The 25739-nt window shown below is 49.8% G+C and overlaps 3 protein-coding genes, 1 long non-coding RNA gene and 1 other non-coding gene across 8 annotated transcripts; 3 read left to right on the top strand and 2 right to left on the bottom strand.

Annotated features, from left to right (window-relative positions):
- Positions 1–4072: 4072 nt before the first annotated feature.
- LOC120694533 lies at positions 4073–4870 on the top strand. The gene is made up of 2 exons (XR_005683522.1): positions 4073–4435; positions 4516–4870. It is a non-coding gene; the product is annotated as an uncharacterized LOC120694533 (long non-coding RNA).
- A 3619-nt stretch (positions 4871–8489) lies between these two features.
- On the top strand, positions 8490–12128 carry LOC120694532 (signal peptidase complex-like protein DTM1). Of its 2 annotated transcripts, XR_005683521.1 has the most exons (3): positions 8490–8990; positions 9253–9416; positions 11644–12128. XR_005683521.1 is itself a non-coding variant. In XM_039977677.1 (2 exons), the coding sequence occupies exons 1-2, from the start codon at positions 8740–8742 to the stop codon at positions 11729–11731; spliced, it is 339 nt and encodes a 112-aa protein (XP_039833611.1). In that variant the 5' UTR covers positions 8497–8739; the 3' UTR covers positions 11732–12128. The 2 variants fall into 2 exon arrangements, 1 of the variants encoding a protein (XP_039833611.1); XM_039977677.1 differs by lacking the exon at positions 9253–9416 and having other exon boundaries at positions 8497–8990.
- Positions 12129–13239: 1111 nt separating this feature from the next.
- Positions 13240–17329, top strand: LOC120694531 (2-hydroxy-6-oxononadienedioate/2-hydroxy-6-oxononatrienedioate hydrolase-like). Of its 3 annotated transcripts, none has more exons than XR_005683518.1 (5): positions 13240–14034; positions 16253–16345; positions 16555–16622; positions 16731–16993; positions 17075–17329. XR_005683518.1 is itself a non-coding variant. In XM_039977676.1 (5 exons), exons 1-5 carry the CDS (start codon positions 13357–13359, stop codon positions 17078–17080), a joined length of 987 nt encoding a protein of 328 aa, XP_039833610.1. In that variant the 5' UTR covers positions 13243–13356; the 3' UTR covers positions 17081–17329. The 3 variants fall into 3 exon arrangements, 1 of the variants encoding a protein (XP_039833610.1); XR_005683519.1 differs by having other exon boundaries at positions 16731–17003; XM_039977676.1 differs by having other exon boundaries at positions 13243–14034; positions 16731–16872.
- Positions 17330–17578: 249 nt separating this feature from the next.
- On the bottom strand, positions 17579–17666 carry TRNAM-CAU. Its single transcript is given in 2 exon segments — positions 17579–17614; positions 17629–17666. It is a non-coding gene; the product is annotated as a tRNA-Met (tRNA).
- Positions 17667–18075: 409 nt separating this feature from the next.
- Positions 18076–24456, bottom strand: LOC120694530 (UDP-glycosyltransferase 85A3-like). The gene is made up of 2 exons (XM_039977675.1): positions 23789–24456; positions 18076–19152 (listed from the first exon to the last, which is right to left on the bottom strand). The coding sequence occupies exons 1-2, from the start codon at positions 24288–24290 to the stop codon at positions 18209–18211; spliced, it is 1446 nt and encodes a 481-aa protein (XP_039833609.1). The 5' UTR covers positions 24291–24456; the 3' UTR covers positions 18076–18208.
- Positions 24457–25739: the final 1283 nt, after the last annotated feature.

Genomic DNA, 25739 nt, shown 5'->3' with positions numbered 1-25739 from the left:
ATCTCTATGATCTATCTCGAATTAGCTTGAAATTACCAATGTATGATATTTGAAGCATGTTGAGTTCTACAACTTGCTTTTCTAAGTCCAAATTGTGTTATTATGTTTTATGTGCAATGTTTGCTCGAACATTCTTTTAGTAATTGTTAATTATCATATCATGCCCATCTCATTTCCTTATCTGATTGTTCACAATGTGATATGATGATAATATCACTATACTCATTGTGATAGAGAAATTGTTTGCCTTATTGGCTGCAGCTATAACTTGCAATGAAAACATATGCCAGTTAGGATGATTCTGTCTGCGCATTATTTGTATGGTATAAATCCAGTTATCGGGTGCATTCTCTTTTAAGTCAATCAATCTTACTCTGAGAGCAAGTATTTTATCCTCCTGCATTCTTCGTATTCATATGCATGCTTGCACTATAATGGTATGCTTTTTGGCCTTGATGCACAATCATTCTTCTATTTGCTCAATATAATGTTGCAGATCCATTCTTTGACATGTTTGATAACGGTGCTTAAGACTTGTCAGTTTTCTTGGTCACGAAGCTGAAATCTGGCACTGCACGTCTGAATTTGTGTAGGATTTTTACACTTTGTTTGAAGGAGCCCAATTTGTATATCAGCCACCAGCTTATCAGTGGGTCAGTTGGTGGCCAATTTTGTTTTCGCTACTGTAAGCATCTAAATTTTTCTAGGTACAATATCCCTATTTTGCCAAAAACAAAGTTTTCTTTCACTATTGATGAGCTTATGTTACGACAACATTTAAAAGGAAGCTCTTTGTTATCACTTTATGGAATTTTAGTTGATTTGTTGGTACCAGAAATCTGTGTGCTATGTGTTTTAATGACTGAGTTCAAATTCTCTTGAAATTACCCAGTTTTGGTATTTTAATCATTTTGGATTTTCCAATTTATTGCGTTAATTTAATTGTTTTATCATTTTTTTAAAAAAAAACTCGGCCGGATGGGGAAAGACTGCCCCACCGGTATTAACTTAAGAAGAAGCCTCGGCTTCCCCGACCGAGAAAATCCTCGAACCCTGGCCCCGCCCTAACACTGGGAGACGTAATCCCTGGGAACTGCGCCTGTGCCATGTAAGGGTCCTCAGGCCGACCTGGGCCGTCTCACAGCCAGTGCTTTGGCACACGGGGCCAGTGAGGGGATTTTTTTACCCTCAGCATGAAATTCGCTCCCACGGGGAGTCGAACTCACGACCTGAGGGGTGCCGCCGGAGTGACTAACCAACTGGGCTAGCATCCTTTGGCTGTTTTATCATATTTTACTTGTGATTATAACACAAACTTTATTCAGTACTTGTTAATTGCCATGCCTTCAACATCTTCTTTCCTCATTTGGGTGTTCATCAATAGACTTGCGTTTGATATTGAGAAAATTCCCTATGTAGCATCAAAAAAAACTTCCTCTTCCATGTGTTGTTCTCTATTGATGACATTCATTGTGATAGAGTCTTGCCATGTCAGCTGCAGTTCTAGCCTGCAATGAAGAAGTATCTGAATAACTGTTATGTCAGTTACATGATTCTGATGGCATATTGCTTGTTATAAGATAATATAATGATTCTATTCTGTAAGTAAGGATTTCATCCTCATTCATTGATCTTGCATCGGATCGTGTTATTTGATTTATTTTTCCTTTTCGTTGCATAGTAGTTGATGAATCCATGTTGCAAAACCATTCTTTGTGTTTGACATGAGCTCGGTGGTTGGGACGGACATCTATCTGAATCTCTGATGCCCTTGTTTTGGTAACCATGAAAGCCCAATCAGGCACTACTGCTTTTCTGAATTTGTGTTGAGTTCCCGCACCTGATTAGATGAAACCAGAGTTGTATGTCCAACGTCTATCTGTGGGGCAGTTGGTGACCAAAAAGTTGTCTTTGACATTGCAAAGCAGCCAGGCTTAAAATCCTCTACGGGAGCCATCATTATACTTCGCCAAGAGCTGACGACGACGTTGAAATTGAAGCATCTGGTAGCTCCTTCCATAACGGGCGGTCAATGCGACCATTAGTGCTACATGATTCGAGCTTAATGATGCCGCCATGCTGGTGGCCTCCATTAGTCCGGCCATATGCAGGACAAAGATGCCTTCGGGTTTTGTTCGCTCTGTGCATATCCCAAATCCTCCTTTTCTCTTTTGCTGATAAAAGGGGTCCTTTTTAAAAGCTACGGCAAAGAAAATCGGCAGAGAAATAAATAGGTCATGGCGAATTGATAGGCAGGTAGTCGGTAGGGTTGAACCGTTGACGAAGGGTGTTTTTAGATGATGATGCGCACAGCTGACAGGGGCCTCGGGGGCCACTAATCAGGATATTCCTCCGCGATTCTGCCAACGTGGCTAGGAGGTCAGGGTAATTATCCGCCGTTCTGCAGACGTGATGTTTGTATTTTACTTTCCTTAGAACACTCTTTGTAAGTGGTATAATGGATCTCCAATACCTCCTTTAAAATCCAAGTCAACCTTAAATATCGTTAGGTTAAAGTTATATACAATATGAGTCTAGTTCTTAAAATTTTTAGCCCTTTACCACCCCACTTTTACTCAATGTTTAATTAATATATAATTTGCAACGCAGACCTAATGTTATTATTTTTATTTAAAATACTTTCTTATTACATACAATATATTAGTAGACCAACGATCGGTGGAAGCTTGTTTTTTATAAGAAAAAAACAAAAACAGGCTGATAATAAACTCAGGAACAATTTTTTTTGCAGGATAAACACAAGAACAATTGAGAAGGAAATAAATACACTGCTACAGCTCGTATCTTTGTTTTCGATTAAAAGTACAGTTTCCTCATTCCCTGTATCGCCCCACATGGAGGAACCCAGGACCCAGCACCACGGCCCGGCAAAGTTACTGCACCACTTGTGTCCAAGACGATCCATCACCATTCATGCTCATCGCATCCTCAACAGCCCTACTATTTTGGCTCCAGGACTTTTTCCAAAAGTCCCTATCACATCAAAAGGAATCTTACTATTTTATATTATTAAATAAAATCTGTTTATAAATGTTTTTTGACAGCTGAGTGCTTTTTCGCGAGACGAATCTAATGAGCCTAATTAATCGATGATTGGCTACAGTGATGCTACAGTAACCATTCGCTAATCATAGATTAAGATACATCATTAGATTCGTCTCGCAGTTTAGCCCCAGGGTTCTGCAGTTAGTTTTATAATTAATATTTATTTAATACTTCTAAATACTAAAAAGTCCCTAGGACTTTTTTGAAGTCCCTCAATCTAAACACCCCCTAAATGCAGCGCAGTGGCGATGCACGTCCAATCAATGGGCAGCGCAGCCAAGGAAGAAGACGTCCAGTCCAACAGCACATTTCCTCCTCTGCACTGCACCCACAGTTGCTAGATCACGGCAGCAGTGCGCGGAGGAGTATTATTGTATAATTACCAAAACTGAAAACTTATTAACTATAGCAGAGAAGTGTTATGGTGGTGACACTATTTAAAAAAAAGAAATTAGGATAGAAGCACTGCTATGTCATTTAAGCAAGAAAAAAACGCGAGTGTCTTGTATAATTGTGATTACATAAAAGATGCATAAACTCAATACTCGAAAGAAACTTAACATGAAAAACTAAGATATATTGGGGCCCCCACACGCCCATTTCCTCCATGCAAGACAATCTTCGATTCGGCTGCTTTACTATCAAAGACTTTTCTATTTCTTTCTTTCCACAAGTTTCATGCCGTGCGCATGTGGAGACACTATTTCCTCATCATGAAACTTCCCCTACTCTCTCGTTATAGATAACTGCTATATGCAATTTTACTGATATAATATGATATTTAATGCTTATGATATTTCTAATCGCTTTCATTAAGATTGATCTTAGTGTTCTTAGTACTCGACAGCACCCGTACAAAAATAAGGGAATTGATGATGGTGGACCTTGGTGATTGGAGTGACATTATCAACTAGGATGCCCTACCTTCTAAAATGCAAGTAGTTTTGATTTTATCTTTCATTTAACTTCACTCTTTGATCAAATTTACGTAAAAGTATATCTTATCGAATCTACAATGAAGTGTGTCTACAATAGTGGTTCGCTCCGTTCCCCTCTCTACAGTAGCTGAGAGAGGCGAAACAGAGGCGATCTTGATTCCGGTGTCGATCCGCCCAGTCCTTCCCCGCCGGCAGCCTTTCCGGCACCGGATCGGGTGAGGGATGGGGGCGGATCGACCACCAGCGTAGCTGTAGCTGCTAGGTTAGGTTTGTATCATATCTAGTAGGCTAGGGTTAGCTCATCGTCCTCCATGACGACGGAGCTCAGGTTTCCGGTGGTGGAGGTGCTCCTATCCCGGCGAATAAGGTTCCTCCGGGTCTTCGGCGATGATGACGGCGACAGCTTCGGCATGGGCTTCGGTGAAAATCATGTGAGATGCTTTTGCCCTCTCTGCTTGGCGTGGTCGATGACGGCGGTTGCAGTGAGGTGCTTTTGCCTTCTCTCCTTCAGATCCGGCGGCTGGGAAGGTGGTGTTCCCATCTCCAGTGATGGAGGTATGAGATTTGCTTTCTCTTCCTTTGCGAAAAGGGGGGAATCGTTTTCCTCTGCAGTGGGATTGGATGCCGGGTTGTCAGTGACGGCTGCAGATGTGTTTTCCGGCCGTCAACTCCTTGGTCTTCGATGCGTCATGCTGGTACTGTCTGGAAGGTGGTGACGAAGAAGACGATCACGATTCTAGATGGATGGGGAAGAATAGTACCTTCTAGAGACACATGTATTTTTCCTATTCTCTGGGGTCTTGTTTGTTAATGAGGGGATGTACTGCAATGCTGTTTAATATACCTTCCCTTTTCGCAAAAAAAAATGAAGTGTGTCTACAGTAAAGAACAAGGCTTCAGATCCAATTACTCCACGAACAACAGAAGCAAACAAAAAAAATGATGAAATGGGCAACCAGAAAATCCAGGCCCACTCATCGGACACCTTCATGCTCCATAAGAGCAGGTACAACAATGGTCGATTCGACCGCCATCTCATTTTGTTTGCTGAGGTGGACAGGAAGGGGAAGGAGAGAGAAGCAAGCTTAACGCTGCATGCAGCGACGGTCTCAACACGGTTAATCAAGACTCTGGAATACCTGCTATCCAACGGTGAGTAAAAGAACAGAGAGAAAGATATAGGATGGAATAGAAGTGGGCCGTAGAAAACCTCGGCTCAAGTACTCTCAACTGCTTGCTCCATCCACAGGAGAATACAATTATAGAATCCTTATAGATCAAACTAACTCTCGGTACTCTATAGTAGGGATATCCACTCCTACTGCAGCAAGATAGGACTCGAGTAGTCATCCGTAACTACGCCATAAGGGGCCGGAGCAGCCGGGTCCCACGGGTCAGGCTCTTACCTCACCGGACCAACGGCCCCGGACCCGCTCCCTGCTTTGGGACGGGTCCGGTGACGCCACGTGTCCCTGAGGAGGGGAAGCTCCGAACCAACAGCCAAGGGCTCGGACCCCCATAGGGGTCCGGGACCGCTATAGGGGTCCGGGACCTCCCCGCGTCCGTCCGGACCTCCCACGCGTGTAGAACCAGCATACCGCCGGGCGGGGTCCGGGGGCGCCACGTGTCCCGCAGGCGCAAGCGCGGGCGCGAGTCTTCCGCTGGAAGACTCACCTACCCACCGCATTCAATGCGGGTGGTTGAGGCGTGCTCTGCCGCCGCAGCACGCGGGGCAGCTTTTGTCAGGCCTCACTGTAGACCGCATATTACCGAGGTACACAGTGCAGCCGTATGTGCCGCATCCGCGCAGAGCCCGTCTGCCGCATTAAATGGATACGATGGCACGGCACTTTTCCATAATACCGCCTACGCCGCAAGCTACACGGCTCGTTCAGCTACGCTGCAGGCAACGCCGCAAGCTACACCCTGGCGTCGTTTTCACAAGACGGGGCGTGGATATGCTGGACGGAGGATTCCCATGGGCAGAGCAAGGAAATCCAGGAATAAGATCTCCTTCGCCTGCAACGCCATAATGTATGAACAGTATGTTATTTTATACTACATCGATTGGGACCACCTGTCGGGGACCCAACGGCCATGTACGCGCCTCCCTTGAGATATAAAAGGGAGGCGTTCGCTGCACACTACAAGATCTCTCAGACCTCTCTAGACTCTCTCGAGACTAGGAGAACACAAGCAATACAATACACAGTTGACGTAGGGTATTACGCTCCGGCGGCCCGAACCACTCTAATCCGGCTGTGTTCATCGTGTTCTTCCACCAAGATCGAACTAACCCTAGCTAACCCCGAGTACCCACCATCTGGGCTTAGGCGGGTGCATTACGTCACCCGGCTGTGGGTTTGCACACCACGACACTAATTTAAACTTAATCAAATTTATACATTTATTATAAATATTATCAGTGCTTATATCTTCAAATAAATTATAAAAATATATTATATAACTAATACTTATTTTGTATATACTAATTGTATTATTTTTTATGTAATTTTGATTAAAATTTAAACTTTTTAATTTATCCACGCGAGGCGCGTTCCCCGGAGAAAACTTGCGCATGACCTATCACGGAGGGAGCCGCCGGCTGCGGGTCTATTCCGGCCGCTTACCGGTGGGCCGGCGGCCGGCGACCACTAGCCTGGCGTGTGCGGCGGCGGCGGGTACAGGCGGACGCGTGCACGACACCCGCCCAATCACCCCACCTGTTCCGGGCCCTCCGGCTGACCGGCCATTACCGTCCACCACTCTCACCGCGCTCGCCGGACGGGATCCTCTGCGCCAGCTGCCACCGCCGGCCACGTCGGCGCCGTGCTCTGCCGTCCCGTCCCCGGCTCGTCCGCCTGCGGCGGCGCCCGTGCCGGAGACGGTGACGGAGACGGGGAGGGAAGCCGGACCCACATGGCGTTCGGCTGCCGACGTGGGAGCTGGTCGCTTTTGGAGTGCGCGATTAGGCGACGGCAAGCCCCTGCCGCTCAGCTAAACTCATCTGGGAGCCAGCGTGTTTTACGTGTCAGCTGGAAGTTTGTGGATGGAGAAAAAAAGGGTTTCGTGACCGTCGATCGTGTCAGTGTGTGAGGGCAGGATGGAGTTGACTGTTGAGTGCTCCGTTCAAACTCAGCAACCTGCCTGCGGCTCTCTCTTTCGCCATGGGAGACGCAACTTAATCTCGCTACACGGTTGCACGCTACAATTGTGCTTCTATTTTAGTGGGCAACAATGAGGAAAGAGGGTCAAGTAGACAGGTACGATGATGGATTGGTCTCTCTTTTCAGTTCGGCCCTGGGCCCACCGTATTCATTTAGCTAAACCAGATAGATTCGTTCATCATAAACAACTTGGGCTAGGGCTACCGATACCGATTCCCTACATTTCTTATGAAAAAAACATAATACTCATTCCATTAAGTACCCAATGTTTTCAGGTAATTAAAGTTTAAAATTTCGATCTAGTCTTATCAAAAAAAAGTGTTAATGTCAAGAACTTCATCCTCGCATTTTAGAACTGGTCCATCATGAAAATGAAAGTTTTTTTCAGCAAATCTGCGAAACTGCTGCGAAAATGTTTAATTTAATACGACATCCCCCGCATTCATTGCAAGACGTCAACACATGTAGAGGCTGTTCGGCTGGTAGAATAAATAATACTCGACTGGTAGAATGAATAATATTACGTGAGAGGAAATAAATCGAGACAAGCCATGCCAAGCACAGGCGGAGCTTAGTGTTGCTTAGGGGTGGCCAAGGCCCCCTGATTAATGCAAATTACCACTAAATGAATAGTAAATCGGATACTATTCAATGATTTTCAGAAAAAATTACCATAGCTGCCCCCTCATTAGCTACTCAAGCTCCGCCACTGATGCCAAGATCAGCCGAACAGCCCCGTACTTGGGGATTGTCCATGGACCCGCCCTGAAAGCCTCCCCTGCGCCGTGCGTTTGATACTTTGGGGTTTCCCTCAGCTAAGCTGCGTGACACGTGGGCTAATAACTTCGGGGTGTTTAGTTCATTTTGCAAAATTGTGTAAAGATGTAAAGAGGGCATTTGAAGTACTAAATGAAGTCTATTTGTAAAACTTTTTGCATAGATGAGTTGTAAATCGCGAGACGAATCTAATGATGCTAATTAATCCATGTTTAATCAATAATTAGCGGATGGTTACTGTAGCATCACTGTTGCAAATCATGGATTAAGTAGGCTCATTAGAATCGTCTCGCGATTTACAGCTCATCTATGTAAAAAATTTTATAAATAGACTTCATTTAGTACTTCAAATTAGCAAGATTTCATTTCACTTTAATGCATTTACGGCTTTTTTGCAAAAACATGTAAAGATCTAAACAGGGCCTTCTAACACCTGACAGCGGCCTGCTCAAGTGCTGATCCTCGGTCCTGCAGCGGGGCCCGCGTGTCTGCCTGTCAAACCCCCATCGCTTGCCCCACGCCATAAAAATAGACCGCGTCCATGTCCCCGCAGTCCGATCCCAGAGAGACCAGCAGCACCAAAGCGAAGCGAGCAGCCAGGGCCAGGGGAGAAGGAAGGAAACCGAGGCAAGCGGAGGCGGCGGCAGCAGCGGCGCAGGGCGCACGCGCTTCTCGTTTCGTGTCCCCAGGGGGAAGGGTTGAAGGGAGGGAAGGCGGCAGCCGAAGCTTCGAGAAGGCTCGTTCGGTCGAGGAGGAGGCGGGGAAGGCTGGCGGCCGAGGGCCCGGGCGGCATGGGGAGGGACGAGCTGCTGCGGCGGAGCCTCGTGGCGCTGGCGGCGGCCGTCGTGGTCACGGGGCTGGCCACGGCGTCGCTGCGGAAAGCGGCGGCCACCTACGGCTTCGGCATCCTGGCCATCGCCGGCGTGCTGCTCCCGGACTGGGAGTTCTTCGACCGCGACTTCTCCCAGTGGCTCACCCCCATGCCCGCCTCCCGCCGCACGGCAGCCGCCGCCGCCGCCGAGCGCGAGCACGACGTCTGGAAGTAAGGCTCCGCAGTCTCTCCCTCCCTCCCTCTCCATGTTCTCTGATCTTGGGGGGCACGGGCAGTGCCAAACTTCGCTCCGTTTTACGTTTCTCCAGTACTAGTAAAATTGTGGTATATTTGGGTATAAAACATCTTGCTTTATTGGGGATCGAGATGGGGGTGCAGCCACATATCTGTTTATTTCCGGATGATTCGTTTCTGAACGTTTTAATTTCAGAGTTTAGATGCAAGTTCTTACTCGTTGTTCTTGCAAATTCAGTGAGGCGCGCGCGCGTATTGGATGTCATATATTGAAATTTCTCTGTTCAAAGTGGCAGCGAAATTGCGAGACTGGGTTTAAGGCACCTGATGAAGATAAACTTTAAGCCATTTCCCATCTCCAAGATTCAACCTTTCTAATGCATGCTAGTAAAGATCGGTGAGGTACTGAGATTTGTTCCTGATCTTTTGGATTTGACACCATAGATCAAACGCGCCTTGCTCTCTGTATGGTCCAGAATATCGTGGCATTAATTCTTGATCTAGAATCATAACAATTGATGGGCCCTGAAGATACAATACGATCACGGAAGGGTAGCAAATTGCTTGAATGGTACTACTATTTATAAGAAGCAAAAATGTCTCCCAGTAGCAGTGCCATTTGAGATAGGGACTTGCGGGCCTATAACTAGTTTAGTTGCAGAATAATAGGGTTGCTGGCCGGTGGTCCTCTGCCTTTAATGCTGCTATCGATCGCATAGGTTCAGTGGCCTATTGCTTTGTTCCGTAGAGCAGCTGGAGGTTGGTTTATGGTTGTGTCTGACGAAACTTTTAGGAGTCAAAATCATGTGGATGTAAGTTTGTTTGAGTCATTGATTCTTTGCATAACCTAATAACAGTTGAGCTGTTGGAGTTTTAAGTAGTGGATTAGGTTTTGTAGTTGGGCTATAAGCAGAGAAATTTCGCCTTTCAGGACGGTTTTCGTGTCCTGTGATGTGTACGTTTCCGCAGTTTGGTTACCAGATTGTCGCTATAACATGTAGAAGGTAAGACGAAGTCAGTTTTTTGACTTGGAAATAACTGGATGGATTTGTCTAGAGGTGACCTATACAATCTGATGTTTTATCGGACTAAAAAAATTATTGAATTGAAAGACAACTAATATTTTGGTGGTGCTTGTTGATTGGTCAATAGAAGCCCAAGTTCAGCAGGTATGTAATCCAAATGAGTCCACCACTGAGTTGAAAATTGACCCTCCTTGCAACAAACCTCTTTGCAAAGTAGTATTGTTATCTAGATGAGTGCATACATGTTGTTTTTCTTGATAGCTAAGCATAATTGGTTCATTTAATTCTATGCTTGCTCAATTCAAGCACATATTCTTACAGCATTGTAATATTAGCACCTGGGAGAACTGATGATCTGGTAAAAGATTTTGAATGCTGGTGTTCTGATCATAATTTAGGACTTTAGGTTGCTGTCACTCTAGTAATTTTGCTTGATCGAGCCTTTGAACTTCTGAAACAGTCTCTAACAAAATGAACAACTCCTGTCCAGTTGTTTACATAGGTTGTTGATGTATTTTAGTTAGAGGGCACTGAAGTAGAAGGTCAAACCAGCTCTAACCTTTTCATGTCTGGTGAAACCTTCAAACAAGACAGCCCTTCCTCTCTGAAACTTTATTGTTAATATAAAATAGTCTGGAAGCCATTTTTGAACTATTTTTATGTTGTTGGCAACAAGTGTATAGACAATAAGCATATCTGTACCATTTGACTCACAGATAAGTACCAGCATTTGGTTTGTGGTTTCATAAGTTCCACATCGTGCCTAACAATGAGTTTAGTTCCTGTACCAACAATAGCCATTCTACCATATTCAGATCACCACAACACTTGACCGTGTCTGCATGAGGCTCCGCTAGTTCTAACATCCTTAGGTCCATGACCTATAGAAGTGCTCATATGATTTCCATGGTAACTAACTTAAACAGTTATTACAGAGTAGGCAAGTGATTGTGCTCTGAAGCTCATCAAAATCTGATGATAATCTCTAAGGTTTTGTCGGTACTAACCTCGTGATTTAATTTAATAAAATTTGTCAGTTGTTTCAGCCATGGGCTGGCTGCACTGGTGTAGAGTGTTGACTTTTAGATCTCTCAGCTTATTCCACTCTAGAATATTTTTATCCCTAGGTTGGTCTGCTTTCACCTAATTTTGGCATCAGATTTTGACTGATCCTTGCGAACAGTTGGGGACAAAGTTCCTATCATTTCTAAGACAAATAAATCAACTGTAAATCGCAAGTAATTGTGCTCATTAAAAATAGATGGGCATCTTACCACGGCTTAATACTTGAGTGAGCACAATCTTTCGTGGTTCCAGATCACATTCACTGCTAGAAAACTAGGCCTAGCAGTTTTCTTGCTGCCATCAAGAATAATATTTCTGTTATAAAGTATGGAATAATATTCATCCGTAATGGTGGACGTGTGGCTATTTACCGTTGATGATTGCTTTTCTTCACCTTGCCTGTTCCCTGCATGCTCACTTGTTCAGTGTTACTATGTACATTTAGTCTGTGTGAAACTGAAACTTCTAGTCTTGCGACCAATATTATTTCCCAGTCAACCAAATACTAACCTTCATTTCCCGTTTCTTACCTCCTGCAGATTCAAGCCCTACCCTCTCAGAATGGCCATGCTGACGACGATATACGGTTTCGGACTTTACAAGTGGTGGATGTACGTATCTAGCTAGTGGATGTGGATCCTTTTCCTCCCCCTGGATCTCTCCCCCTGTAGCCAAGTTCTTTTTTTTTGGAAGAAACACCATGACAGTGCCTGAATCTCAGCCATTCTTCGTTGTGATCAGATCAGCCAGTTGTTATATTGCCTGGTTACACGCTGCTGATACGAAAATCTTCTAATGGGGGAACTCCCGACACAAGTTGATTGTATGTACTAGCGGGTTTTGTAATGTGGAAACGTTATCATTCTTGTTTCTTAGTTGAAAGCATGAAGCTAGGCTTCATTCCTTCTCCTCTTCGTCACTCTTGCAGCCCGCCTTCAAGATGCCTCTCCGTCAGAAAAAAAAAACTTGAATTTTTTTTGAAGGACTATGAAAATATATAGGACTGCCTTGTCCTGTTCTTGCATATCTTGTTCTGAATTTCTGATGCTGTGCCAGTTTCTCTGTGTTCTTTTTACATTTTTTCTTTGGTTCGAGTGGCTTTCACTGGTTGTCTGGTTTATAGTACGTTGCAAACTAGGAGAAGCTGGGAGGTTCTCCTCAACTCAAAGTTTGTTCTCTTGGCTGGCGTTTGTGGCGTGGTGGGCTGGCCAAGGCCAATCCCAGGCCCGTGTTGTGATCCTCCGGAGACCGGGAGGCGATCCAGTTTCAAGCCGGCGCGGCGCGCGCAGAGAGTTCGCGACGCCACGCGTGGCGGCCGGCGGGTGGGCGCACCGTATACCCCAGCTCGGCGGCGGGAAACGGGGAAACGGGTTGAGATGCCGGGGCCCGGGCGGCGGCCGGGGTTGGGGCTTCCCTTTCGGCCGCGAACACCGTCGCGCCGAGTGACCCTGGGTCACGTCGTGAGCGTGAGCGGTGTCGGCTGGGGGAGCCAGATGGCCCGGTGACCGGGTGGTGCGTGAATTTCCTCCGTGGCTCGCACTCAGGTCGGGGGAGGAATCAGGAGCGCCAGCGGGTAGGTCTGGCCACCTGTGACTAGCCTCTTCCAGCCGGCCGGGAACATTCGCCAATCACCATGCCATGCCTGCCTGCCTTCAGGCGGTAGATAAGAATCAGGGAAAGGCGTCTCCGGGACCCGACGGCACGGCGAACCGAGCTCTCTTCTGATACACGAATGCGACGATGCCCCAACGTACCGGCAACTCGAGTAGCCATGTTCAGAAGCAGAGCCAGAGCTGGACTAGTCAGTCTATAAGTAATTTTTTTTTACTGACACGCAGAAGTTTCAAATTATAGGAGGGGCATTTAGGGAGTGGTTGTCTCTGTGATTTATTTACACTATGCAGTGAGCCAGTGCCGTTCTCTCTGTTTTTTTTTTGAAAGGATAGCCAGTGGCGTTCTCTCCTTGTAATTAAGGGCTTGTTTGGTTCAGACCCTGACAAAGCTGCCTAGCCCAGGTAGCAATCCCAGGCGTCCGATTTCATCGGCCTGGGGTCGGATGGTGCTGCCTGGCCGGCGAGCTGCCTGGCAGGCAGCAACCAAACAAGCCCTTACGAGTACCACACAAGGATTAGCATTTGGAGAAGCCCCAAGGCCGGCAGACACGCAGAGCCCCAGGATTAACCGCACCACCGCCTCCCCTGCCCCCGGCGCGCGCGCGCGCACCCGACGCCCCGCCTGCTGCGATCACAGCAATGCCTCTCCCCCCGCCGCCGGCCGCCGGCAGCAGGGGGCGGTGCGTGCTCAGCTTCGCCGCGGCGCGGGACCGCTGCTTCAGCCGCCGCTTCCTCAGGGCGGGGCTCCGCCCGCTCGCCATCCCGCTCCCCGCGGGGCTCGACCCGGCCCAAGCCGCCGCCACCGTCCACATCTGGGTGCCGTCCAGGCCGCCGCGGAACCCGCTCCTCCTCCTCCACGGCTTCGGCGCCTCCGCCACCTGGCAGTGGGCGCCCTACCTCCGCCCGCTCATCGCCGCCGGCTTCGACCCCATCGTGCCCGACCTCGTCTTCTTCGGCGGCTCCTGCACCCGCCTCCCCGACCGCTCCGACGCCTTCCAGGCGTCCACGATCAAGGCGGCCATGGACGCCATCGGGATCCCCAGGTTCGGGCTGGTCGGGGTCAGCTACGGCGGCTTCGTCGGCTACCGGATGGCGGCCATGTTCCCGGAGGCGGTCGAGAGGGTGGCCATGATCTGCGCCGGGGTGTGCCTCGAGGAGAAGGACCTGGCGGAGGGGCTGTTCCCGGTGGCCGGGGTCGGGGAGGCAGCGGCGCTGCTCGTGCCGCGGCGGCCGGAGGAGGTGCGCCGGCTCGTCAGGCTCACCTTCGTGCGACCGCCGCTCATCATGCCGTCCTGCTTCCTCTGGGATTACATCAAGGTTAGTTACTCTGTTTCAGCCTAGTTTCAGTCTTCAGCGTTCAGTTTTTTTTTTAATCGAATTTGGCCTGAGATTCCTATGTACTGTACTGGATTCAATACTACACGGCTGTAGGACATCTGCTGGGATTATAAAATGAGATTTGCTCCTTATCCTTATATAAAATCGCATTAGAGGGAACATTTAGGCTACCTGCGTTGAATCGTAGCAACTAGTTTCTTTCTTTCTGCATAGAACATTGCTAGGATAGTCGTGAAACGGTTGCTTGCAGCACACCGAACCAATATACTGAGCAGAGTATTTAACAACTCACTAGATACATTGTGCCCATTCTTCTCCCGATAGAGAATTGCTTTAGTGTATGTAGTAGACACTAGACACTGAATCTACTGGAGTACGTGGCCAATCCTTGTCACACGATTATATGCCGCCGGCAAAGCGTCACAACACTTACACGTGTCACTAGCTTGGAAGCAGATCATCGCTTTGCCTTTGTCCCCATTCTCTTTTTTTGCTTATGTTATTTGCTTCTGTCACTAGGTTGTTCGGCTTGTCTTGTCTTGGCTTGTCTCGGCTTATTTCCTCTCACAGAATACTATTCATTCTACCAGTCCTACACTATTCATGCGGTCAGCCGAACAGGCTCAGAGGCATGGCCGCATGGGCACCAGCCATTTGCACGTGCAGGGCCCATGGTGGGCTGTGAGTGGTGGCAACACACCCAATGCAATACGAATGTTCTTTCAAGAAAAAAATGTAATACGAGTACTTCAGTAACTTTGTCTTTGCTTTGTTCCCGGGATCAATACTGAAATGCATACTCTTAGTAGTATTATTAGTGACATTCTTTGAGCTTCCCTAAGTCACAAATTATTCATGACATCAAGCTTAAATTGTCACATCTACCGCTGAAGAAATGCTTTACCAGATATCTCATTAGGGATTTCAAATATGTTAAAGTACATGCTTGAAGTTTCACTTTTATCTGAACTTCAATTTCCTCTTTTTTTTTTGTATTCCCAAAGTATACCCAGAAAATGGTTCTTTTACTTGCAAGTGGAGGCTGTTTCCATTTTCCAAAGACTAGAAGAGCTCATTTCCATGTAGGCGCCTCATCATTTTTAAACAAAGCAACCTTCTTTATGTAAAGACTCTTCAAAGCTACCTGCCACTTCCCTTTTGATCCGGTACTTTCACGACTACCTACCTGCTGAAACTTGAAGTCTTGAACCATCCTTCTGACAGTGGCTGGCTGCTGAGGGTTGAGCATTTTTTAGCGAACTGGTTGCCATTTGTAAGCTTACACAGTAAGGTATTAAAGTGTGCACTATTTCACAGGGATATGCTGTTCAAACGCTTATTGTCATCTGAAAACAATATAAACGACGGATTTCAACCAATATCAACACCTGTACACCCAAAAAGTTATACATCATCCATCCATGTTACCCTGCTTTTGTAGGAAGCAATTATTTTAAGTTTCCATGCTAGTACAATGAATCCAAAATATATGGATGCATACCTGGTCAGCTCTACATCCTAAGCCAATGTCATCAATCCACACACTTGTTTCTGAAAATTCAAAATAGAATTCTCTGAAGAGCTAGTAACATTTCTGAGATCCAAATGGTTGAAGATTGAAAATTAAAATATTTGGTAACATCATATTTACAAAGCTTTGGCCATCATGGAGATTGGATGAAAAGCAACTTAAGAAACCGGACAGCTACAGGTTCCTTGGCGCTGTGAAAAATTATGCGCAGTCATCAAGTAAGCTGCACTTTTTTTTTGTAAGACCTGGACAATTTAGTCCAGCATAGAAGAGATTACATAGGCGTCAGTAACAACTTCCTGCCCAGGCAGAGCGCTGGGCCAGCCCAGAAAGGAGAAAAAGACTACTCACCAAAGATATGGCCTACTAAGGAGTCAAGGTGCCTAGTTCCGGCGAAAGTCCAGAACCTGATGCCTTCGTTAAGATAAAGATGAAGCTTGAGATGGTTTTCTCCTCCTTCCTGAAGATTCTGTTATATCGTTCCTTCCATAGCTATACTTGGTGTTCTCTTCGTCATACGCTAGCAGACCTCTTCTAACATATATTCTTTTTGCATATTATCTGAAGAAGGGGGGAAATTCCTTGTCCATCTGTAGTTCTGTACAGTAAACAGCATTGTTTCGATTCACCTATTACCCTAAGTGTGGCCATGTTTTACTGTACCAGGTGATGGGCTCGGTCCATATCCAGGAGAAGACTGAGCTGCTATATGCTTTGATTAACGGGAGACAACTCTCGACTCTTCCAAAACTGACTCAGGTAGCTAGTTTCTTTGTAAAACCTTGCTTCTTAAAGCTAAATGCCAGCATGTTTTGGATCGTCGTACTAGAGAGAGTACTACTAACTGCTTGTGATAGTGTATTCATGAATTGATGCTATCAACTCGACAACTCTGACACTAAGAAGGAACAGATGATGATTTGCAGCTTTCTGTATTGATATAGTTTTCTCAATTCAATCTAATGCAGCCGACGCTTATAATCTGGGGGGAGCAAGATCGGGTGTTCCCGATGGAGCTGGCTCACAGATTGAACCGGTTCGTTGATGCTACCTTTGAGATCCTTTTAGTCGACATGATGTTTACTTCACCAACACTCCCATGAAAATTGTTACCATATTGCTGATTAGTTGACACAATTGACAGGCATCTAGAGGGGAATTCTCGATTGGTTGTCATAAAAAACGCTGGGCACGCAGTCAATCTTGAGAAGCCCAAGGAGGTGTGCAAGAACGTCATCGAGTTTTTCAAAGAGCCGGCCGCTGAAGCTGCAAAGGGAGACGACAAGGTCCGGAAAATTTTGCATTGATCTCTAGGACCAATTTCTGACTAGCTCAATCCCTCGACAGTCATATGCTGCGGTGATTAAGTTGATATGCTCAGTCATATGTTGGCACGGTTCCTGCGGCGTACTATCTTGTAACCTTCTTTCTTTTTTTCTTTTTCTTTTTTTTGAAAATAATGTAACCTTGTGTTGATTCATCTCGCAGGTATAGATAGCTTCACCAATGGCGGACAGGTCGTCGCTTGCATCTGCAGATCCGCTTGTGGCACGCAAATGAGGACGGGTAGATGTGTGGCATGAGTGCTCTCCGCCATTGTTCGCTGTAGTGCTAGATTCAACGCGGGAGCCATTCACAAGCATGTAACGGAAAACACTGCAAACCAAAGTGACTCGGGTGCCAGTGAAATCCTGTGTTATCGCCTGTTCTCGCGTCGCATATGCCTGTCGCGCGCTTTGGCCACACTTGCCTGTCCATGGGAAAATCGCGATTGAGCATTTGAGACTGACGCGCACGTCGCAGCAGCTCTCGAGTAAAACAACCGCTGACTGTTCCACCGACCAGGGCCCCACATAAAAAGGGCGACAAGCAAACAAGGAAGATGGGAAAACAAAAATTTGTCTCGAGTAAAACAACCGCTGACTGTTCCACCGACCAGGGCCCCACATAAAAAGGGCGACAAACAAACAAGGAAGATGGGGAAAAAATTTGTGGGGTGAGAGAGGCTCGAACTCTCGACCTCAGGATCACTCACGATTAGCTATGAGACCTACGCGCTAGCCAACTGCGCCACCACCCCTTCTGTGAGAATCCGTTTATAGGCACATATTTAGCTCAGTTTACTCCTGTGTAGCACACTAGCACCGAACTTCAAATCACCCTCCCAGATTTTGTGTACAATGCAGACTTAACACAATTACCTGGGTCAATTTTACCAGGGAATTTTACTTGTTGTACTCGTTTTGTGGATCATGCCCAGTTTCCTGCCGATACGGCCGGAATCTATCATGAGAAAGTGCCCCTTATTGATAAGGGTGAGATCGACTTTTCATTTTATACCGGTTTCTGTGGGAGTTGGTGGAAAGCGGGCTGAAAGATGGTAACAACTTCCCTTCGTGGAGGAGGGGGAGCAGGTTTTCATGCTTACGGAAGCCGGTAGCAGCCATGGGGTGCACTTGATGCTGGCTTACTTCTGCAGAATGTAGGCATGCTATTAAAATTTGGGAACATCGTTGTTGCGTTGATTAATCAAGTTGCAAACATCAGGTTTCTGCGTCTGTTTTACATCAATCATCAACCAGTAAGGCAGTAATCCATTACAGCACACGCCCGGATTATTCATCACTTGGCCGCTTTGGCGCGCGCGACCTCTTGGATGAACCTCTCGAGGTTGGCGTGCGACGACCCGCCCGGCGCGACCGCCGCCCTGGCCTTTTCCTTCCACTCGGCGGCCCCCCTCCTGGCGGCCGCGCCCCTGCCCTCGGCGCCCATCAGCTCCCTCACGGCCGCCTCCACCTCGCCTCGCGCCGCCTCGCGCGGCATCTCCATCCCCACCCCCCACTCCTCGCACGCGTACCGGCAGTTGGTCACCTGCTCCGAGAAGAAGGGCCAGCACAGCAGCGGCACCCCCGCGCGGAGGCTCTCCAGCGTCGAGTTCCACCCGCAGTGGCTCAGGAACCCGCCCGTCGCCGGGTGCTCCAGCACGGCCTCCTGGTCGCACCACCCCACCGTGAGCCCGCGCCCGGACACCGCCGCCGCGAACCCCTCCGGCAGCGCCCACCCGCCGCCGTCGCGCACCATGTCCTGCCGGACCACCCACAGGAACGGGCACCCCGCGGCGGCGAGCCCCCACGCGAACTCGTCCATCTGCTCGCCCGTCACCACCGTGATGCTCCCGAAGTTGACGTACACCACGGAGCCCGCCGCGTGGGCGTCCAGCCACGCCGCGCACCGGCCGTCGCCCCGCCACAGGCTGGACGTGAGCGAGGGCAGGTACGACGGCGGCGCCACCTCCGGGCCGAGCGGGCCCACGGTGAAGGTGTTGGGGAGGCGCGCGCGGATGGCGTCGAGCGCCCGCCGCTCGAGGTCGTCGAAGGTGTTGAGGAGGATGCCGTCGGCGGCCGGGGAGTCGAGCTCGCACTGCTTGATGTTGATGGTGAGCATGGTGTCGTCGGGGTCCGTGGTGCGGATGAACGTCGGGAGGTCGCGGAGGCGGGCGCTCGGCAGCATGCCGGCGATCCAGTCCACCGGGGTGTCCAGGTACCCGTTGGTGAAGCAACTCTCGTCTGCGTGCATGTACGCACATGCGCTGTTAACAATGCAAATGAAACCGCACTGATTTTTATGTTTCCAAATTGATTGTTTGTCAAAGTTTGATCGGATTATGGTCAAAGAACCACGCATTTTATGACTCAAGGAACGTGCGAATGAATTTCTCGTTCACACTGGCTAATACTGGGACGTATCCTGTGATGGACCATAGCGTCAACGTCAATCCTATGACAAAAATCGTAGAGCTACGCCCCATCACATCTTAAAGTAACTATCCAATTGGTCTGATTTGATCTAACCTGATCTGCTCTGGTCAATTATCTCTCAGTGGGACATCCTTACGGGAGCGTCTATTCATCGCTTTCTGCGATTGGAAGGCGTCCAATCGCAGAAGCGAGCGCCGCCCACGCCACCTCCAGCTCCGGCGGCGGAGCGGCCTCCGCCGCCGCCACGCTAATCGAGCCCGCCACCGTGCCGCCTAGCCACCGCCACGTCGTCTTCTCTTCGCCCCCGCCGCCGGCACCACCCAACGGAGGTCCGGCCCCGCCCTCGCCGCTGGGCCGCCGCCACCCCCGGCCCTCTCCTCTATGTCCGATGATCATGGAGCTCCCCGGGCCCCAGCAACCCCGAACCTAAAGATCCGCCGCCTCCACCGCCACCTCGGCCGGCGGCGACCTCGCCGCCGGCCGCTCCGCCCACCCACCACCCCCCAAAGACTCCGGCAACCCCCTTCCCTAACCCTGGCGTCACCACCATCGCGAGGTCTGGAGGAGGAAGAAGCACAGTGGCACTCGGGCCCACCTGCCAGCGAGCTGTGCCTCCTTCTGCGATAGCTCTACCTCCACCTCCAGTAGCTCGCGTGATAAATAACCTCCACCCACCCTTACTCCCTTGATTAGCTAGCGCAGCCGGCTTTTTCTTTGATGTTATCTCCTACACTACATCTTTTGATTTGTTCTGTGTGGAATATAATAGCAGGTTATCTCCCTGTGCGTGTACACATGGAGCTGAAAGAGATGGACTATCGCAGGTCCACTGATCGCCATTTTTCTCCTGCATTTCCCATCTAACTTTGTGCTCATCTATCTACAAGTATCTGGTCCATACAAAAAAAAACTTCATGTGATTCTTTCTCATGGAACATTTATATATATATATTGTCGGTACCCTACAACTGGGGTACCCACTCCTACTGTGCCAAGACTCGCGTAGTTATCCGTAACTACGCCCTAAGGAGCTGAGCAGCCGGACTCCTGGGTTCCGACTCCATCTCACCGGACCAACGGTCCCGGACCCGCTTCCCGTTTGGGGACGGGTCCGGTGTCACCACGTGTCCCAGAGGTGGAAATGCTCAGCACCTGTGGCCGCGGACCCGGACCCCCGCAGGCGGGTCCGGGACCTCCACGTGCCATCCGGACTCCCGCAGGCAGGTCCGGGACCCCTCATAGGGTCCTGGATAGCAACCGGACCCCTCTCCAAGGGAAAGTTTGGACGCCCCGCCTCAGGGTGGTCCGGGGCCGACACGTGTATGAGGCCCTTGGTCTCCATATTGAGGTCCACCTACCTTCGCATTTATTGCGGTAGGTGGACGTCCACTTTGATATAGTGGAAGCCGAGGCGTTTGACTGACCAGGGGGCACTATTGATCGCGTATTACCAAGGCAGTGGAGCCGATGGCGCCGCCCATGCCGCGTCTGCCAGTCTGCCGTAACAGTCGGATACGACGGCTCGGCTTCACCCATTATGACGCTACATAATAGCCTCAGCAGGCCACGCCGCAAGCTACGCTACTCCAACGGGCGCCTCGCTGACGGGACAAGAGAAGACCCCCTGTGTCAGAAGAGCAGCAGTACGCATATCGATATGCGTACTGCTGCTCTTCTGACACAGGGGGTCTTCTCTTGTCCCGTCAGCGAGGCGCCCGTTGGAGTAGCGTAGCTTGCGGCGTGGCCTGCTGAGGCTATTATGTAGCGTCATAATGGGTGAAGCCGAGCCGTCGTATCCGACTGTTACGGCAGACTGGCAGACGCGGCATGGGCGGCGCCATCGGCTCCACTGCCTTGGTAATACGCGATCAATAGTGCCCCCTGGTCAGTCAAACGCCTCGGCTTCCACTATATCAAAGTGGACGTCCACCTACCGCAATAAATGCGAAGGTAGGTGGACCTCAATATGGAGACCAAGGGCCTCATACACGTGTCGGCCCCGGACCACCCTGAGGCGGGGCGTCCAAACTTTCCCTTGGAGAGGGGTCCGGTTGCTATCCAGGACCCTATGAGGGGTCCCGGACCTGCCTGCGGGAGTCCGGATGGCACGTGGAGGTCCCGGACCCGCCTGCGGGGGTCCGGGTCCGCGGCCACAGGTGCTGAGCATTTCCACCTCTGGGACACGTGGTGACACCGGACCCGTCCCCAAACGGGAAGCGGGTCCGGGACCGTTGGTCCGGTGAGATGGAGTCGGAACCCAGGAGTCCGGCTGCTCAGCTCCTTAGGGCGTAGTTACGGATAACTACGCGAGTCTTGGCACAGTAGGAGTGGGTACCCCAGTTGTAGGGTACCGACAGTGGCCCCCGGGCCCGCCTCGGGAGAGGCAACGAACCCGCAGGTGGGGCCACTACTGTGAGCAACTTGGCTGCTTCTGGCACCCAGCGGTGCGCGCCGCAAGGGTCTTGCCCTGCATCGTCCATCCCTTGGGTCACCTGCTGCATCATCACGTTTGGACCTGCACATGACTCAAGGTAGATGCTTAGTAGCGTGCCCACGGGTCCCAAATCCTGTTGGCTGTAATCCTTTGAGATGGATAGCTAGGTTCAGTGAACGAAGCTCAAGGGGCCGGCCTTTAGGTTAAGAGAAAGTCCGGACCTCCAGGTTCCCAGTCCTAGGTACTACGGCACTCATTCACAGGAGGTGGTGCGTGCAGGCTTAGGGTACGGAACCAGGCTAAGCGGCTACACGGCTCCGGACCTCCCCGGAGAATGAGTGCGCTTCCCTGAACCTGCAGGTTCCCAGGGGTCCGAACCCCTCTCTTCCATGAGGGGTCTCGAGCTAAGTCACTAACTAGCCAACTCAATTCGGACCACAATCACCGCACAAGAGTAAGAAGCCACGTGGGGGTTAGCGCAAACAGAATGCGTAGATCGAAATTGGAATGTAACATCCTTAGAGGCGAACTGAGAATAAACTTTTCCTTTATAACTAGATGTACATGAGATGTGCGATGTAAGCCAGAACACGGGTTTATGAGGCCGGAGCTGTCCGGACCTCCGGGCCCCCAGTCTTAGGTACTACGGTACTCACCCTAGGGAGGTAGAGCATGCAGGCTTAGGGTACGGAACCAGGCTAAGCGGCTACACGGCTCCGGACCTCCCCGGAGGGTGAATACGCTTCCCTGAACCTGGTTCGCAGAGGTCCGGACCCCTCCACGGGGGAGGCTCACCGGACTGGACCACACGGAAGTACTACATAGTTACAAAGGAAAAGATTTTATTCCCTGCTGGGCCTCTAAGAGTAGGACTTACAGAGATGTAGAGTCGGGGGTACGACCGGAGTCGGCTTTCCGCCGGAGAGAGCCACTAGAGCCGGCTTTCCGCCGGAGCGGGCTTGGTGCGACCGGAGTCGGCTTTCCGCCGGAGCGGCTTGGTGCGACCGGAGTCGGCTTTCCGCCGGAGCGGGCTTGGTGCGACCGGAGTCGGCAGTCCGCCGGAGCGGGCTTGGTGCGACCGGAGTCGGCTTTCCGCCGGAGCGGGCTTCCTCTCATGAGTGAGGTATGCTGTGAGCTGGGATTTGTTGCTCCGCCGCTCGCAGCTTGTGAGGGGGCCCTTGACGGGTGCCCTGACTCTTGCCGGCGGGCGGCGCGCGCCGCCGCCAACGGTGGCTGCTCCACAGGCACAGTTGCCCCTGGAGCAGGAACGCGAGAGGCATGTGGCGTGGAGGACGCCACCCCCTCCGTCATCTCCACGTCGTCCACGCGAACCATGGGGACGAAGAAGATGATGAAATACGACCAGCTAGCGCCCCTACCTGGCGCGCCAAATGTCGTGGTGCTGCAAACCACAGCCGGGTGGCGGAAGGCACCCGCCCTAGCCCAGAGGGTGTGTACTCGGGGGTTAGCTAGTCTTAGATCAATCTTCCTCAAGAACACAAGAAACACAGCAGGATTTAGAGTGGTTCGGGCCGCCGGAGCGTAATACCCTACATCCACTGTGTGTTGTATTGCCTTCCCACAAGCGTGAGGAGGTTCACACATCATCTCCACCATACAGACTCAAGCTCTCGCACCTCCTCACGCTTGTGGGAAGGCAATACAACACACAGTGGATGTAGGGTATTACGCTCCGGCGGCCCGAACCACTCTAAATCCTGCTGTGTTTCTTGTGTTCTTGAGGAAGATTGATCTAAGACTAGCTAACCCCCGAGTACACACCCTCTGGGCTAGGGCGGGTGCCTTCCGCCACCCGGCTGTGGTTTGCAGCACCACGACATATATGCCTTCCGCTCAGTAGTTCTATTCAAATTAAATTCACGAAAATTAAGAGTCACTACTGTTCAGGATGAATCCAATTAGGAGTTCGTTTCATTACTTGAAATTCAAAATTTAGCACCGGACCCAGAAGCTGGCTACTAGATCAAATTCATAGCTATATTTGGTTACCTTTGAAGGGCGCGTAGCCTCTCTTGACGAGCTGATCAAAGTTGAGGTACGCAAGGAGCCCGCAGCCGCTGGGCGTGAAGAAGAGGTAGGCCGGCAGGCCCATCTCCTTGGCGACGTGCACCACGTACCCCATGGCGCCGTCGGCGACGACGCAGCTGACCGGCGGGACGCCGTCCGTGCGGTTGAGCCGCCGGACGAGCCCCCTGACGGCGGCCGGGCCCGTCCGGCGTGTGGCCTCGCAGAGCGCCCAGATGTCCTGCGTGGCGTCGAGGTCGGAGGGCGGGAGGCCGTCCGGGATGGTCTCGAACCGGAAGCCCCCGGCGCCGGCGTCGAAGGCGCTGGCGCCCCGCGCGCGGAGGAGGCGGCCGTGGTTGTACTCCGTGTGGACGAAGGTGACGTGGAAGCCGCGCGCGTGCAGGGCCTTGGCCAGCTTCAGGAACGGGTTCACGTGGCCCTGCGCCGGGTAGGGGATGAGCAGGACGTGCGGTTTCGCCGGCGCCATGTCTTTCCGATCTCCTCCTCAGGCTGCTTTTGCTCCGGATGGGATATGAGGAGGAAGATGTCAGCCGGCGGTCAAGAAGGTCTGCTGGATTAATATTTGTTTTGTTGGAGGCTGGTAAGCACGGACCAAAGCGAGATTATTGGAGCCTGGAGCGTGGACCATGGAGTATTGGAGTGTGCACGGCAAAACTAGCTGCTTTAAAATAAGTTGCCCCGTTTGGTTTCACGTAACATACCTAGCGCTACAAGAAAATATAGTATACATGGAGTACTAGCTAAAATTTATTTATAAAATTTTTCCACAGATGAGTGCAACTTTGTGCGACAAATTTAATGAGTCTAATTAATTTATAATTAGCTACAGTAATGCTACGATAACCATCCTCTAATCATGCAGTCGAAGGCCTCATTAGATTCGTCTCGCGAGGTAGCGCAAGGGGTTGTGGAGTTAGTTTTGTAAACTGTCTTTATTTAATACTTCTAATTAATGGTCAAAATTAGCTACACTACCCTGTGCTACAAAACCAAACAGAGCCCGTCTGCTGCTAGCTTGCAATCAAGCTGTCACGCTGAGTACGCCGTCCAGATTGGTTTAGTAGCGCTAGGCACTGTAGCAAACTTTGACCATCAATTAGGGGTATTAAATAAAGACAGTTTACAAAACTAATCCCACAACTCCTGTGCTACTTCGCAAGATGAATCTAACGAGACCTTTGACCACATAATTAAAAAATGGTTACTGCAGCAATTCATGAATTAATTAGGCTCATTAGATTCGTCGCGCAAAATTGCATCCATCTGTGAAAAAATTTTGCAAGTAAATTTTGTTTAATACTTTATATATGTAAGATTTTTTTTAATACTAGGTGTGCTAGTGTGAACCAAATAAGATCTAGTTGGGTTGCTGTTTGTGTCAGTGTCATGTCTCATGTGTCACCGACGGACTCACGAGGCTGAAGCCCTTGGACTTGGAGGCCGTAGGGTCGTACCACCAGCAGGCCCACCTTTTTTTTATCAGCAGCCGGACCACCTGGAACCGTCCAAGACATGACTTTTTTAATTTTTATATTATTTTATTATCGGTTTGTCAAAAATATATGCCGAATTTTTTTTAAAAAAAATATCATCTTGCTGCCAGTTCAACCGGCGGAACGAAGGTACCGCCGGTTCACGGATGAACCGGCGGTAGGTGTACTACAGAAAAATCAGATCTAAACAAGTCGTGCTACTCATCGCAAGTTTAGATTTGATTTTTCGGCAGTGCACCTACCGCCGGTTGAACCGGCGGTATTTTCATTCCGCCCGTTGAACCGGCGGCAGGATGACATTTTTGCAATAAAAAAATTCGTCATATATTTTTGACAAATCGGTAATAAAATAATATAAAAATTAAAAAAATTCCCAAGACATCGTGAAGGCAGGTACGTTCCGCAACTGGACCATAAACATC

Source organism: Panicum virgatum, chromosome 2K, assembly GCF_016808335.1.
Source record: "Panicum virgatum strain AP13 chromosome 2K, P.virgatum_v5, whole genome shotgun sequence".
Taxonomy (NCBI): domain Eukaryota; kingdom Viridiplantae; phylum Streptophyta; class Magnoliopsida; order Poales; family Poaceae; genus Panicum; species Panicum virgatum.
This window is presented reverse-complemented; position numbering and strand designations above follow the sequence as displayed.